At 44.7% G+C, this 14,717-nt stretch overlaps 1 protein-coding gene across 4 annotated transcripts; it reads left to right on the top strand.

The window, feature by feature from the left end:
• Positions 1-3,406: 3,406 nt before the first annotated feature.
• Positions 3,407-11,475, top strand: UPF3 (Smg-4/UPF3 family protein). Of its 4 annotated transcripts, none has more exons than XM_048695397.2 (13): positions 3,407-3,896; positions 5,116-5,222; positions 5,888-5,983; positions 6,077-6,175; positions 6,276-6,355; positions 6,445-6,549; positions 7,849-7,951; positions 9,149-9,246; positions 9,345-9,795; positions 9,878-9,940; positions 10,052-10,170; positions 10,277-10,330; positions 10,840-11,475. In XM_048695397.2, the coding sequence occupies exons 1-12, from the start codon at positions 3,757-3,759 to the stop codon at positions 10,313-10,315; spliced, it is 1,500 nt and encodes a 499-aa protein (XP_048551354.1). In that variant the 5' UTR covers positions 3,407-3,756; the 3' UTR covers positions 10,316-10,330; positions 10,840-11,475. The 4 variants fall into 4 exon arrangements, with proteins under 4 accessions (XP_048551354.1, XP_048551355.1, XP_048551353.1 ...); XM_048695398.2 differs by having other exon boundaries at positions 3,408-3,896; positions 9,348-9,795; XM_048695396.2 differs by having other exon boundaries at positions 3,410-3,896; positions 7,852-7,951; positions 9,321-9,795.
• Positions 11,476-14,717: the final 3,242 nt, after the last annotated feature.

Below are 14,717 nucleotides of genomic sequence, written 5' to 3'. Positions count from 1 at the left end.
AAGCCTCTTGGTGGATGTTAATCGCATTCGCAATCTTGCCACCAAGAATGCCTTTGTTGCCCATGAAACCTCTCGACGCACATGGAAAGGGCTGACGTTGATGTGTTCTGAAGATGATCTTCAAGAGGATGGCTTCTCTGAGCGCTTCAAGTTTGACTCCACACCTCCTCGAAGGGCAGTGCTGCGACGAACTCCATCTCTTGAAGACTCTGAGTTCTCTTCCTCTGCTGCAACTGTGAATGCCAGAGTGATCGAGGATGAAGATGATGCTACTTCACCGCCACCTCCTTCAGCACGCTTCGACACTGCTCCAAGTTCTTCTGCACCGCCGAACACCACCGACGACCCTGCTGCTTCACCTACTCTTCATGGGAACGAGTAGATGCTCTATGTCTTCAAACCTTTTTGGTCCTTACTGACAAAAGGGGGAGAAGCATATGAGTTTGATAGTCTTCAAGCGGGTCCATATGGGCGGGTGCTTTATACTTTTTGCTTCGTGTTTACAACTCTCATTTGCTTTGATACAGTTGGTTCTTTGAGTTGTAACACTTAAACTCGATGGTCGTCTGCTACTTATTTGCCACCTCGCGATGCGATGATAAATTCTGCATGTGCGATGATAAATTCCGCACTTAGATCATTCTGCAGACGTCCATTTTCCATTATGCATGTCATTATCTTCACATACCTTCACATGCATAGTGGATTGTCATCATAAGTTGAAGAGGATCTCCACAAGCACAACCTGCCATGTGCATTTGCATTCCAAAAGCAAATTACTTATATGCACATCTTCAAGGGGAGCCCTTACAACTTATAAAGACAATTTCTTATCCTTTACAATTTCACATATTATATTCCCCGTTGAAAACTTCAACTAGTTTGTCATCAATCACCAAAAAGGGGGAGATTGTAAGTGCATCTAGTGCCACCCCTAGTTGGTTTTGGAGTATTGCCGACAAACCTAGTTGAGGGACTAATGTGTTTGTGAGAATTGCAGGATAACACAGGTAGAAGTCCCTCATTGATTCGGTTTTCCTACCAGAGATGACCCCTAAAAATGTATGAAGACATTGATGTCAAAGGTGGTATATGAAGATATCCACATTGAAGACTATGACAAGAGAAGACATCGCATGAAGCCTATGAAGCTCGAAGACTTAGATCTTTCGTAGTTCCTTTTCTTCTTTGTTGAGTCCTAGGAACCACCGTACTGTTAAGTGGGGTCCAAGAGAACCAGTCAGAATGACTGAAGTGATGCTTAACCAAAACCTATGTCTTCGAGTGAAGACTATGAGAGCGAATCTTGTCCAGAGTCGGATAAGTCAGCTTTGCTTGTAGCCCAAGTAAAGTTGCCGTGTGAGTTTGAAATCTGATCGTTGGAACACGTGTCAGTTCCTTAGTGACCCAGGGTCATTTCGGACAAATCAGGTCGGGTTGCCTAGCGGCTATAAATAGCCCACCCCCTACAACCATAAATGGTTGGCTGCTCAGAGTTAGTGTACGGCTTTTGTCGTTTGAGAGCAACCCACCTCGAAGCCTTTGAGAGAGAATTCCTTGCGAGGATAAAGCCCTAACCACCCAGAGCCAAAGAGAATTAGGCATCATTTAAGTCTTCTTGTCTGTGTGATCTGAAGACTTATTACACTTGAGGACTGTGAATCCTCCAGCCGGTTAAGCGTCGCGTTCTGAGCATCCAAGAGACATTGTGGATCGCCGGTGAACGAAGTCTGTGAAGGTTTGGGAGTCTACCTTGAAGACTTACCAGAGTGATTGGGCGAGGTCTGTGTGACCTTAGCTCAAGGGGAATACGGTGAGGACTGGGTGTCCTGAGCTGCGTGTTCAGGACTGGGTGTCCGGGACTGTGTGTCCTCAGGTTTAAATACCTAGCCGCCCTAACCAGACGTACAATTGTCACAGCAACTGAAACTGGTCCAACAAGTCATTGTCTTCAACGTGTCACTGGTTTCATCCTTTCCTTCCCTTTACTTACTGTTGGTCCTTGTGAAGTCATTGTATGATTGCACTATCTTTTATCTTCACTAAGTGACTGCGTGTTCTGTTTGGCTTCATAATATCTTCCTACCTGATCCTTACTACATTGCTGCTATTAGTCATTGTGCTTTCACTCCATTGAATACTTGACTATGGTTTGCCTAGTGTAGTCTACCTTCCGCTGCATGGTAATAGGTTTATTTCTATCGTTTGTCTTCATAACTTCCATGTTTTGAAAACTTTCATAAAAATCGCCTATTCACCCCCCCTCTAGTCGATATAACGCATTTTCAATGGCCCACCGGTTGTAAGCTTGGGGGTCCTCGGCCCAACCCATGCTCAGGGGCCGACGTGGTTAGCACCCCCTATGTAGGACACTATCACACGAGCAGTGATCGGCCGAAATTTGGGTTAGGTCGAGCGATGCCTAGGGCTGGCCTTCTATTAACCCATCATTTAAAATATCAAGCTAAATGGTATAGGGCCACCTTCTTTCAAAAGCTACAAAAACTACAGTGGGCTATAAGATTTAGCAGTTAAGAAGAAAAAACATGGCATATATGACCAAGAAATAAGGAATTTCAATAGAATTAGGTGAAACATAAATTCATGAACTCATAATTGTCTGTCGAAGGGCAGAGTCCTGATGTGGGCCACCAGTTGCAGCCTAAGCAGCCACACGCCCACATCACCTCACATGCCGTAACTTTTGAGGAAAGTATTGAGGTGAATGGTCAGGGTCAAGATTTCTAAGCGCATGGCCAACGCGTGGCCCCAAACGTGCTGCCCTATGAGCCAACTAGACTCGGATGCCACCACGCCATAAAGGTATAGCTCGTAGAGCCAAGGTGGTTCCTGAACAGGATATGAGTTCTTCGAGCAGAGAAGTGAAAATGTGAGGAAAAGGAAAGAGGAGAGGAAACGGAAAGAGAAAGGGAGCGGGAGGATCGGAAGAAAGTCAGGCAAGGGGAGAGTATGGTCCCTGATAAGACGGTAGCCTCAGATTTTGGCGTTGGATGAAACAAATTTAAATTATGGCCTCATTTTCTCAAGCCTAACTGGTTGGCATGAGGCAGCACCGGCGATGCCACCATAATTCATGCTCTAATCGTCGGCACAGATTTATAGATTAAGTTTGTTATGTGATGGAAACTAGTGTAAGCTTACTTCCTAACTCGTACTTTTTAATATCGACTGCTATGCAATTTAATTAAACTGTTAACAAAAATTGCATCACATATTCACATCCCTATATAGCTATGGGGTGGGGGGAGGGGGGCTTGTCGCAAAATGCTATAGCAGTTTTGCTCTTTTGACGCATCAACCATTATCAGGATTGATATTTTTCTCGTATCTTTTCTTGCGCCTTTCCTCTTTTTTTCTTCTTCTCCTTTTCTTTACGTTTCGTCCTCCTCGTCGTCCTACTCTTCCACTTCCCCTAATCTCCAACAGTTTCCAATTTCTCATCTCCCAAGCCCAAACCCCAACCCCAACCAGAGACCGAAAAGAGTCGCACGCGACTTCGCGAGAGAGGGGACAAGCAGCAGACGAAAGCGAGAGACCTCCTCCTTCCCCAACCCCAGCCCCGCTCCAAACCCTAACCCTTCCTCAGATCTCGCGCCCGTCTGCCCTCCCGCCCCGCCCCGCCCCGCCTCGATGTGACCCGGCCCCTAGGGTTTGTGCCGGTGCGGTGTGGTGGTGGGTCCCGGTTCGTGGGCGGATTTCGGACCCGAGGAGTTGGAGCTGGCGGCGCGCGCGCACATGAAGGACCCGGCGCACCGCACGAAGGTGGTGCTCAGGCGGCTGCCGCCGGCGATTGCGCAGCAGGCCGTCGTGGACCAGGTTGACGCGCGCTTCGCTGGTCGGTATGACTGGGCCTGCTTCCGCCCCGGTAATGCCAGGTCAGCGTTTTCTCACCCTCGCTACCCGAGTCCCCTAGGCGTGCGTTGGCCTTCCTGCGAGGTTCGGTGCTCTTTAGGTCTGGATTGGGGTCGTGGCTGTTTAACCTAGGAATCATGTGCTAGGCGACTGGTAGTTTCCGTTTAGATTTCGTGTGCTGTTTAAGTGATTTAGTTTTTTATTGTTATCAGCATGCATGTTCCATCTGTGTAATTGATATGCTCAGCTTAAATAGAACTGTTGACACAATCTAGTGCATCATGTTATTCCTAGTTGTAGACTTGTAGTTGGCGTATCTTTGAGGTTCAGTGCTCTTTCTGGATTGGGGCCTTGTCCGTTTAATATAGGAATTATGCGACTAGCAGTTTCTGGTTTCCCCCCAATAGATTTAGTGTGCTTGTATAAGTGATGTAGTTTGTTTTGTTATTAGCAATCAGCAGGTTCATTTGCGTAATTGAGACGTTAAGCTTAAAATTGTTGCTGCTATTTAGTGCAGCACATTATCCCTAGCTGTGGACTTCTAGTTTACAATGCGGTGCCACTTGCAGTTTCCAGTTCCTGCCATCTTACGTTCAACCAGAATGAACTGTTGGGTGTTAAATCGTAGTTATGATCTGTGCTTGTAATTTTGTTTTTGAGTACAAATTTGTCAATGATTGTACCTTAAGTATTAGTGAAGAATAGAGGTTGCCTTATTTGTTATGCAACTATCTATGCTTTCTACCCGTTAATTCCATTTCTTTAGTTTGTCGCTGGCCTCACTGGTTTTTTATGGCAACTAAAACTGTAAAATGTTCATTTTTTGCTTTCTCTTATTTTGGATACAAGAGCCAGAATTCACTTATAATGTGCTTGTTATGGAGCAATTTTCTTAAAAGAAACAGAAACACTTGAAGTCGAAACTACCTTGTAGCACTCAGCCTTTTTATTTACCAGTCCTGTGCTATGGTGATTTGCGTAGTAGTTTCTTCCTTAAATTTTGATGTCTTTGAATTGCTTTTACTCAAAGTATAAGGCTTCCTTATTGGAACCTAGCAGTGGGAAGTAAACAATAGTATATTTCTTGTTTCCCACCCTCTTTTGTCCAATTGGTTAACAAAATTTATCTATCCAGCCGATTTTACCTTAACTTGAAGAGCCCAGAAGTTGTCGATACAATAGCGACTTAATTGTTTGCTACCATATTTTTTTCCAGTTGGTTAACTGAATTTTTATTTCCAGCCAAAAGAATCATAGATATTCGCGTCTCTACCTTAACTTCAAGAGCCCAGAAGATGTTGTTGAGTTTGCTGAGTTCTTCAATGGGCATGTATTTGTGAATGAAAAGGGTAAGTCCTTCATTTCTTAACCAATATGCTCTTTTTGTTTCCTTTCTCATGTGCAATCAACTGTATGCGGAACTCATATTCAGATTACGTCCACTTATCGCTGTCCACGCTAGAGATATAAGTTCATTAGTGAGGCACCCTTTGCATTCTTCAGTTTCTACTATTTGTTGCATCAGTATAGCACTATACATGACGTGATTTTTTGCAATAGCCATATTATTTTCTACAAGATTTCAAATTGACATAAAATGTTAATGCTTAGCAGTCACATAGCCATTGAACGGAAGATGGATCATCTTAATTAGGGCTAGCTAGCAAATAAATACTGCCATATTTGTGTTCATCCTTCTTAGATGATCAACGCCTGAGGTTATCCAGAAAATTAAACTAGCCATCAGTTTCCTCTTTAATAGCCTGCCCAATAGTTTGGTCAGGTGTCAGGCATGGTGAATGAACACAATCACCACCTATGTTGTATTGTTGACATATGGGGTTATTTAATCAATATATCCTGTTAGGATGTAACTGTAATTGTTAGCTTGTTGTAATTTTTTAATCAATTTGTGAAGTTCTTTTTTTCCCTAAAACTCGAGTATATGTTTGGTTATGCATCTATGCATGTTTTAATTTGTATGTCATGCATGTTGTCCATGGTTCCCTGCCAGGTGCTCAATTTAAAGCTCTTGTGGAATATGCACCATCACAACAGGTTCCGAAGTCAAATATCAAGAAAGATGCTCGTCAAGGAACTATAACAAAAGGTCTTAAACAAGCATTTTTGCTGTCCAATATGTACCGTACTTCCATATTTCTTGTTTTTTCAAACTTAGTTATTTCTGTTGTTGAATATTCAGATCCAGAATACTTGGAGTTTCTTGAGCTTATATCAAAGCCTACTGAGCATTTGCCAAGTGCTGAAATTCAGCTTGAAAGGAAAGAAGCCGAAAGAGCAGGTAAAACATCTCGTAACCTTCTATTTGTAGTAAAGCATTATTGTCTAATTAATGTATCTATTCAAAGATGCTAAGCATCTTTACTTGGTTACTATTGCAGCTGCTGGAAAGGAGCCCCCTGTTGTGACACCTCTTATGGTTTATGTTCGTCAGCAAAGGGCGGCTAAGAGTATGGCTCAGGTATATTAGTTGAATTGATTATACTCTCAAGTTTTATTATCGTTTATCAACTGTCAGGTGTGTACTAACTAGCATTTCACACACTGCAGAGGTCTGTAAGTAGTAGACTAAGCAGAAAAGTTGCAGGCGTGGTAACTAGTAGTTCTAGTCCATCTAAAAGGTCTTCTGAAAGGCGCAGGGCCTCCACTTCAACGGTAATATGCTTGGTCGAGAATTGTCACATGAAACGGATCTTATCCTTCCATGTTTATGTTTTGAGTAGGCCTACTCATTAATTTTGTACTTGAAATAGTAACATGTAATGACAAGTCTGTTCCAAGCATGTATATGGTGACACGAACCTTTTTTATTGGCCATTTTTGGATTATAACATGTGGTAGCAGGTGGGGCTCAAATGCCAGCACATTACCGTGTCATGTTTTTACAGAAGTAGGTGTTGACTAGTGTACCTCTATGCCTAGAAAAGTACCCCTTCCGGTACTTTTTAGTCTGCATATAACTTTTGTCCGAAGTCAAAGTATCTCTACTTTGACCAAACTTATAGGAAAAAGTATCAACATTCACAATGCCAAATCAATATTGTTAGATTCGTTATGAAATGTAGTTTCATAGTATGTATATTTGGTATTGTAGATGTTGATATTTTTTAATATAAATTTGGTTAAACTTTGCAATGTTTGACTTGACACAAATCTAATACGCGGAGTAAAAAGGACCGGAGAGAGTAGGTATAGATTAGTTCTTTACTATATGTTCTCATTTTATATCCCTACAAAATATTCTCAGAGGTTCTGCTGTTCTATTTGTATTTTGATTTGAAATAGTGAAATAAGATGTTTCTTTTGTTTCCTTTTATGTTTGTATCATAAACTTATCATTATGGATCAGATGCTCTGTATATTTCCTATGTTTTTTTATGTTAGCATGTTAATCCTCATGATTACTGTCAGTCTGTTGTTTCCTCTATGCATGTTTTGCACCAGTATTTATGGATCATATGCTCATATATGTTTTATATATTCCAACCACTTCAGAATTGTTCTTTTTGGGTTATGGTTGTGGAGTTCTCATTTTTTTTTTTGAACATATTTAAGTGTGTATTCAGTTGTATTTGGTTGAAGCACATAGACACTAGTAGTGCTCGGCGCTTCATATTGGTTATTTTGAGTGGTGGACTATTTATTTTGTGGTGTTCTGTAAAAAGTAGTATTACCTCTGTCCCAAAAGGCTTGTCTTAGATTTTTCTAGATACGGATGTATCGAACACTAAAACGTGTCTAGATAGATCCGTAACTAGACAAATCTAGGATACGTAATTCGGGATGGAGGGAGTACTTCTTTCCTTGAGGCTTTGACATGGTGTTCCATGTCTTTTCTCTCTGAGAATGATTACCTGTCAAAACTAAGTAAACAACAATTGGTACTTTCTGTTTATTATTCGCAATGAATTATGAACTGAAGTTACTAACATGCTGCTGTTCTGTGATATCCAGCAGTATGTTGTGCGAGACAATGCTAAGGAGAAGCCGACTTACATCTTAGCACCAAAGAGAGATGATCATACACACAGAGAGAAAATCATTGCTGGAACTTCAGGTGGTACTACATTGAAGAAATTGTTTATTGTTTTTAGCTTGTTATAACTATTGTCAATACTCAACAGTACTTTGGGTGTCATATATTATTACTAAGTGTGGTCTTTCTGATATGACCCTTGACTATGTGTTGTTGGAATGTTGTATCAACTAATAGACAGACTAGGGTCTTTGAGCCCCATTGTCAACTTGAGCTTAATCCGTTACATGGGAATGGGACATAATTCATGTTTGTAAGAACAAACTCATCGCTGAGTTGGTTTGCGAGTACTGTGTGGCACGGAATCTAGCTAATATTGGAACCTTTACTATTTTGACTTCAACGTGTTAGCTTGCTAGCTAATGTTTTCCTCAATGGCAAAAATAAGGCCTGCTTTGGTTTGTAGGAATTTTGTAGGAACTCTATAGGATAGGATTTGCGAAGGAAAAATTCCTTTGAAGCCCTTTGGTTTATAGGAATGGATTTCCTATTCCTATGTAGGATAGGAATCAATCCTTCACATTTTGAAGGAAAAAAAACATTAGCCTAGACTAAATGGAAAAATTCCTATCCTATGCACCAAATAACATCTCTTTCTCTATAGGAATTGAGATGCATGTCATCTCACTTCTGATGATTTTCCTATTCCTATAAAATTCCTATCCTATGAACCAAAGGAGGCCTAAGTTGGTTTGCGTGTACTGCGTGGCACGGAATCTAGCTAATATTGGAACCTTTACTATTTTGACTTCAATGTGTTAGCTTCCTAGCTAATGTTTTCTGCAATAGCAAAAATAAATGTGCTTTTGAAAAGCCAATCCGAAGCACCGTCAGTGCAAAGAAACATAGATTGTTTTCCTCACTTGTTTGGTTTAAAAACTGACATGTGGCAGTAGCCCAAGTGGATGTTTTCAATTCCGACACACAATCCATTCATGGGAACGATGCCGGTCCTCCTTGCATGATGTCATCCACTAACCACATTTACGTTATTTGTCGTATTTGAGAATTGTGTGTTGTTGTTTCATTTATTTATTTTTAATCATGGAGCTGTATTCCCTTCACAAGGGTAACTGTTGAATTATTGTTTTGTACCCCTTAATCTTTAGTTCTTTCTTTACCCTATGTGATCCACTTCTTTCCATCCTTATAGTGGATACAAATGCCTATTTCCTCTATGATGTTAATACTGTTGTTTTGTTTTGTCCCGTCTTGTAGATGCTACAAGCGGTGGGCCATCTGGATCTGCTCAGGTTATCGACGGTAAAAAGGACAAAATTGTCCTTCTGAAAGGAAGAGCGAGGGTTGATTCCAATGTAAGCAGACACATCCCCCGAGGTTTTTTATCATTTAATTGGTATGGACTGTCATATTATCTGCTTTGCCACAGATATCTGATAGCTCAACCCCGCAGCAGTCTCTGCCGCCTTCGAGAAATACACCCCCATCAACTTCTAGACAAGACCAGCGAAATGAGGCCAGTGGCAGAATTATCAAGACTATACTTTCAAACAAGGAAGGACGCCATGCAATAGCATCATCTCAACATGAGCAAGAAGGTCACATAATTAGTGCCGAGAAGGATAAGAGGCCACCACGGGCTCCGAACTCGCGTTCCACTGTAAAAGATCAGACTGTTGAAAATGCTGAGAAAAACCACTATGATGACAAGCATCTGCATGGTTCTGGACCCATTGGTGAGAAGATTGAAAGACATGCCAGAAATAGAGATAGGCCTGACCGAGGTGTTTGGGCCCCTCGTCGCTATGACAAGTCTGCATCAGGAGGCAGTACGCAAGCATCATCGTCTGAGTTCCCGCTAATGCAGTCGCACTCTATGGACAATTTCTCTCAGCAAGTAGATGGTACAAGTCATTTAACAACTTTTATTGTTAATTATTCCTGATGCTCTGAGTTATTACTGTATTAACATACTTGATGATGCAGGCCATGGAGAGAGAAAAATAGACACAAGGAGTCCTGGTGGCCGTGGTGGCCTTGTGGAGAATGGTTTGTTTTTTATCTGGCTATAATTATAGTTAGCGATTAGCAGACAAGCAATCCAAAGTTTTTTCTATATCAGTTTCTGTACTGTGGTTCATGGTGTAATATGTTATTCAGGAAACAGGCATGCCAACCGCCGTGGTCCGCCACGTGGGTCGAAGGAGATGGAAATCCCTCTTATTACATCTGATGGAAAGCCTTCAAAGAGGGGCCCTGCTAGCTATGTGGCTCATGAGGTGTGATTAGTTTATAATTTTTTACTTGCCTTGGCTGACTGCATGGGGGTGATTTTTGTTAGGCATTATTACTCTAAAAGTCTAATACCATAAATGATGTGTGCAGAGACAAGTATGGGTTCAAAAGTCAAGTTCAGGATCGTGAGTTTGTCCACCAATGGTACGCTATTTTACCATATTTTATTTATTTATTCAACCTGTTTTCAGACTCTTCCTCTATAATTAAATGCGCACACTGATCCTCATGTTTCCAGCACCATCTATTGGGCGTCTTTTGTCTTGTTTCCAGCCTTTTCTGATTCCTATCTGAAAAACACATCTAACAGAAAAAATGTCTCGGAAAATAATAGGAACTTGTCACCAAATAGGAAAATGTATTTTGTGCTGTCAGGTGCATGTGGTATTGGGAAGTGACAAACACTCTTTTGAAAGCAATGCAATTTTTGTATAGATGTGCATTATGCATTAGCAAACATTTTTGCAAAATTATGATGGTTTTAAGGAGGGACGAATATCTTAGCAACTATGCGCATACATTTTGTTATACGAAACAAATGGACATATTTTTGCACAAATATTGCTAGTATTTTTTTCTACCAGGAAGCACTCTTGCACGCACCTTCGCATTTGCCTATCAAATGTTTACTAATCTATCAACTTGTCATGCAGATACTTCCATCAAAACAGATGTTGCAAGCTGTGGAGAAGTCTCTGGATTTTGCGGCTCATTCTGAAGTTTGTGAATGAAATGACTGTTGGTGAGATGGTTCTATGAAGTGCAGTCCTAGATTTGTCAACGAAAGTCTCAGCTATAGCTGAAAAGGCAGCTCTTTGATTTGATTCACAGAATCACAGCAATAGTGAAGTAACATAACCCACCAGTAGGTAGCTCTCCATCACTTTGGGTGAGACTTGATTTTGGACCCAAGGGTGCTATATCTGGAGCGACGGATGGAAATTAGGCTGGCATCAATACCTCGAGACAGCGGTCGCATATTTCCAAGACCCCTGGAGGCTATACACAGTGATGGATGTACATATCTCTAGAGAAAGAAGAGGTCTGGCTCTGTTTGCTGTTTACAGGTTAGAGGTGCCATGTATCTACAAAGAGATAAGAGTTATGAGACTACCCAGTTTGCTAAATAAAGGCGAATTTTTAGTTAGTTGATTATGAGAACCCCTGTATCCCGGCGGCTGCAGTTGCAGTCAGTATGACCGAAGTTAATGTGGAGTGCAAAGTGACATAGCACTATCATGTTTTATGCTCCAGGGTGAATGGAATGTGAGGCTATTTTGGCTTGTTGATGTTGCTGGTGTGTGATCTTCTACTGCGTCTCACCATATATGTTTTGTGTGTCATGTTATCAATGATATGCCTAGTTATGGTGTACAACATCAAAGGTGGTTGCTGTTTTTTATATGGTATAAATGTTTGGGCGTGCTGCGCCGGCCGAACTTTCAGCCGGTTTGCACGCCACGCTAGCAAAACGCGCCCCTCCTTTCAGCACGTGCATCCTTTCCCCTCCCTCCTCCCCGGGCAGTGACTGGGCCACCATGAGCTCATCCTTTCCCCTCCCTCCTCCCCGGGCAGCGACTAGGCCACCATGAGCTTCATTGCCGACGGCCAGGTGCTCCCTCGCCGGCTGCCATGGCCAGATTCATCCCCTACTTATAGTCTTCACGTGGCCAGGCGCTCCCTCGCCGGCTGCCAGGAGCTCCTTCGTCGGCCGCCATGGCTGCCTGCCGCCATGCCTGAATCCTCCCGCCTACCCAAGTGTTGCAACCATCATCTAGAAAAGCTTCAACAGCCCCTAAAAAAAGCTTCAACCATAGACATAAAAAGCTTCAATGGCGCTGCACAATAAGGGGAAGTTGCAACCGTCGTTGCATTTTGCTACTACTGGCGAAGCTTTTTGCTACATCCATCAGGCAGAGCTGCCAACTCGCGAGGACGACAATGATATTTTTGCTGCAACCTTAGCAGGATTTTGCTACTACCGTTAGAGGTTTTTGCTACATCCATGATTTTTTGCTGCAACCGTAGCAGGATTTTGCTACTACCGTGGAGTTTTTTGCTACATCCATGTAAGGTGGAGCTGCGACCTCGCGAAGGTGGCAACGGCGTTTTTGCTGCACACGTAGTTTGATTTTGCTATTATCGGTGATTTTTTTTGCTACATCCATTCAAACGACGTTGATTGACTCGCGGCCCAAAGATGGACTTTAGCAATTATAACAACACCAATTCAGCATTTTAAAATGCTATCCTATTTATGAAAAATATCAAATGAATTCTCTTGGTCTCCAAATTATTTGTGGCACTGTCTAAGATCACCAGGGAATAAAAGGGGCACTTCCATTTCCTAAGTAAATAGCATGCCCATTATTTCTTACACATCTCTGTTTATTTTTTTAAGGAAAAGAAAAGGGGGAGAGAAAGAAATTAAAAGCCCCCCTCTCGCTGGGCCTCGGCCCAGCTGGCCACTGGGCTAGCCAGGCCGGCCCAGCCGGCGCCCCACTCCCCACCTCCATATCCCCACTCCGGGGGAACCCTAACCCGTAACCTCCACCCACTACCCCCACTCCCCCCACTCATTCGCCCTCTCCCTCCCACCCGATCCGTTCTGGATCGGGGCACGAACGCCGCCGCCGATCTCCGCGGCCACTACGCCGGACCCCCCTCGCCACGACGCCCCCTCGCCTCTGCGCCAACCCCGGTGAACGCCGCCCCGTCGCCGTCGCCGGATCGCCTCCTCGTCCTCCTCCCCATCGGACTACTCTCGCCTCCCCGACGCCGTGACGCCGCGCCGTCGTCCCCGTCCACCTCCTCGACCCCGCTGCCCGAACCCCTACAGCCCCGCGGTGAGGCTCCGGCCTCTCCCCTCTCCCCTCTGTCCCCGCCCGAGCACCACCGCGTCGGCTCGCCCGTTGCCGCGAGCACCACCACGCCATCCCGCACCCGTGCACCGCGCCGCCGTGGCCGCGACCTGCGCCCCCCCCCGCTCGTCCGCTGTCGCTGCCCATCGCCGGCCCCCGCGCGCATCCGCAGCCGTCCCGCGCGCGCCCTCGCCTCCTCTGCGCCTGCTGCCGCTCCGAGGCCGCCGCCTCCACCCCGTAGTCGCGCACTGCCCGTGCTCCGGGCCGCACTCGCACCGCACGCGCGCGCCTCCTCCCCTGCTCGCTCACCGCACCCGCGCGCCTCCTCCCCTGCTCGCTCACCGCACCCGCGCCCCGCTTGCCCCGCTCCGGCGACGTCCACGCGACCCACGCCTGCCTGTTGCCGCTGCTTGCACCGCCGCGCCTGCCGCGCTCCGTCGCACGCCTCTGCTCCACCGCCGTTGGCCTCTACCGCCCGTGCCGACGTCCCGCCGAGCCACCACCGCTGTCGTCGAACCACGACACGCTGCACGCGCCGCCCGCCATCGACCTTCCCTGGCCGCCGCCCGGTCCGGCCCCGACCGCGCGCCTGCTCTACGCCGTGGCCTCGCTCGTCGTCGCCCCCCTACTGCCCGACGCACCTCGCCGCCGGCTACGACGCCCCGGCGCCTCCACTGGCCTGGGCGGGCACCCAAACGGGCAGCCTCGCCCGCGCCCGTTAACCCGCCCCGTTAAGCCCCCTGGGGCCTATGGCATGTGGGGCCCAGCCCTTAGAACGTTTTAAAAATAAATAAATAAATAATAATTAAAATAGTTAATTAATTAATTAAGTTAATCAATCCTATTTAATTAATCTAACTAACCTGTTAGTTTAATTAAATAGTAATTAATTAACCTAACCCTAATTAACCTAAACAGAGAATGACAGGTGGGTCCCACACGTCAGGTTGACCAGGTCAACGGTCAACGTTGGCTGCTGATGTCATGCTGACGTCAGCATGCACTGTTCTGGATAATGTTAAAATTAAAATAATTAAATAAATGCTAAAAATGATTTAAATCTTTTAAAATCGATATAAAATAATCCGTAGCTCGGATCGAAAAACTTTATACATGAAAGGTGCTCAGAACGACGAGACGAACCCGAATACGCTACCCACATACATGTTAGATGCCTCTAACTATCTGAACATGGAACATTCCCCCTCCGGTCATTTGTCTGACACAGGTTCGGAACTGGGAAAACATTCCCGGTTGAATTCCCCCTTCACCTATATCGTGTAGCCATACGTTAGGTCACACCCGGCACATCATATTGCCATGTTATGCCTTGTGATGCATTGTTTGCTCTGTATTTACTGTTTCTTCCCCCTCTTCTCTTCGGTAGACCCCGAGACCGATGCAACCCCTGTGATCGACTACGTCGACGACGACCCCTCCTTGCCAGAGCAACCAGGAAAGCAAACCCCCTTGAGCATTCCGATATCGCCCACTTCTTTCCCTCTCATGCTTGCATTACAACTGCCACTGCTTTCTGTATGATCCTACTCTGATGCATAGCCTGTTTTTGTTACCTGCTTATTGTTACCTTACCTGCTTATCCTAAACTGCTTAGTATAGGTTGGTTAGTGATCCATCAGTGACCCCCACCTTGTCCCAGTTGCCCCCGC

This window comes from Triticum urartu, chromosome 2A (assembly GCF_056163025.1).
Source record: "Triticum urartu cultivar PI428250 chromosome 2A, HENAU_Tu73, whole genome shotgun sequence".
In the NCBI taxonomy this organism is placed as follows: domain Eukaryota; kingdom Viridiplantae; phylum Streptophyta; class Magnoliopsida; order Poales; family Poaceae; genus Triticum; species Triticum urartu.
This window is presented reverse-complemented; position numbering and strand designations above follow the sequence as displayed.

Bases quoted from the DNA above. Each gene is read 5' to 3' on its own strand.
- UPF3 (XM_048695395.2), top strand. From the start codon at position 3,757: ATGAAGGACCCGGCGCACCGCACGAAGGTGGTGCTCAGGCGGCTGCCG. The intron at 5,223-5,887 runs GTAAGTCCTTCA...GTTCCCTGCCAG, and splicing joins TGTATTTGTGAATGAAAAGG to GTGCTCAATTTAAAGCTCTT. The intron at 10,171-10,276 runs GTGTGATTAGTT...TGATGTGTGCAG, and splicing joins CTAGCTATGTGGCTCATGAG to AGACAAGTATGGGTTCAAAA.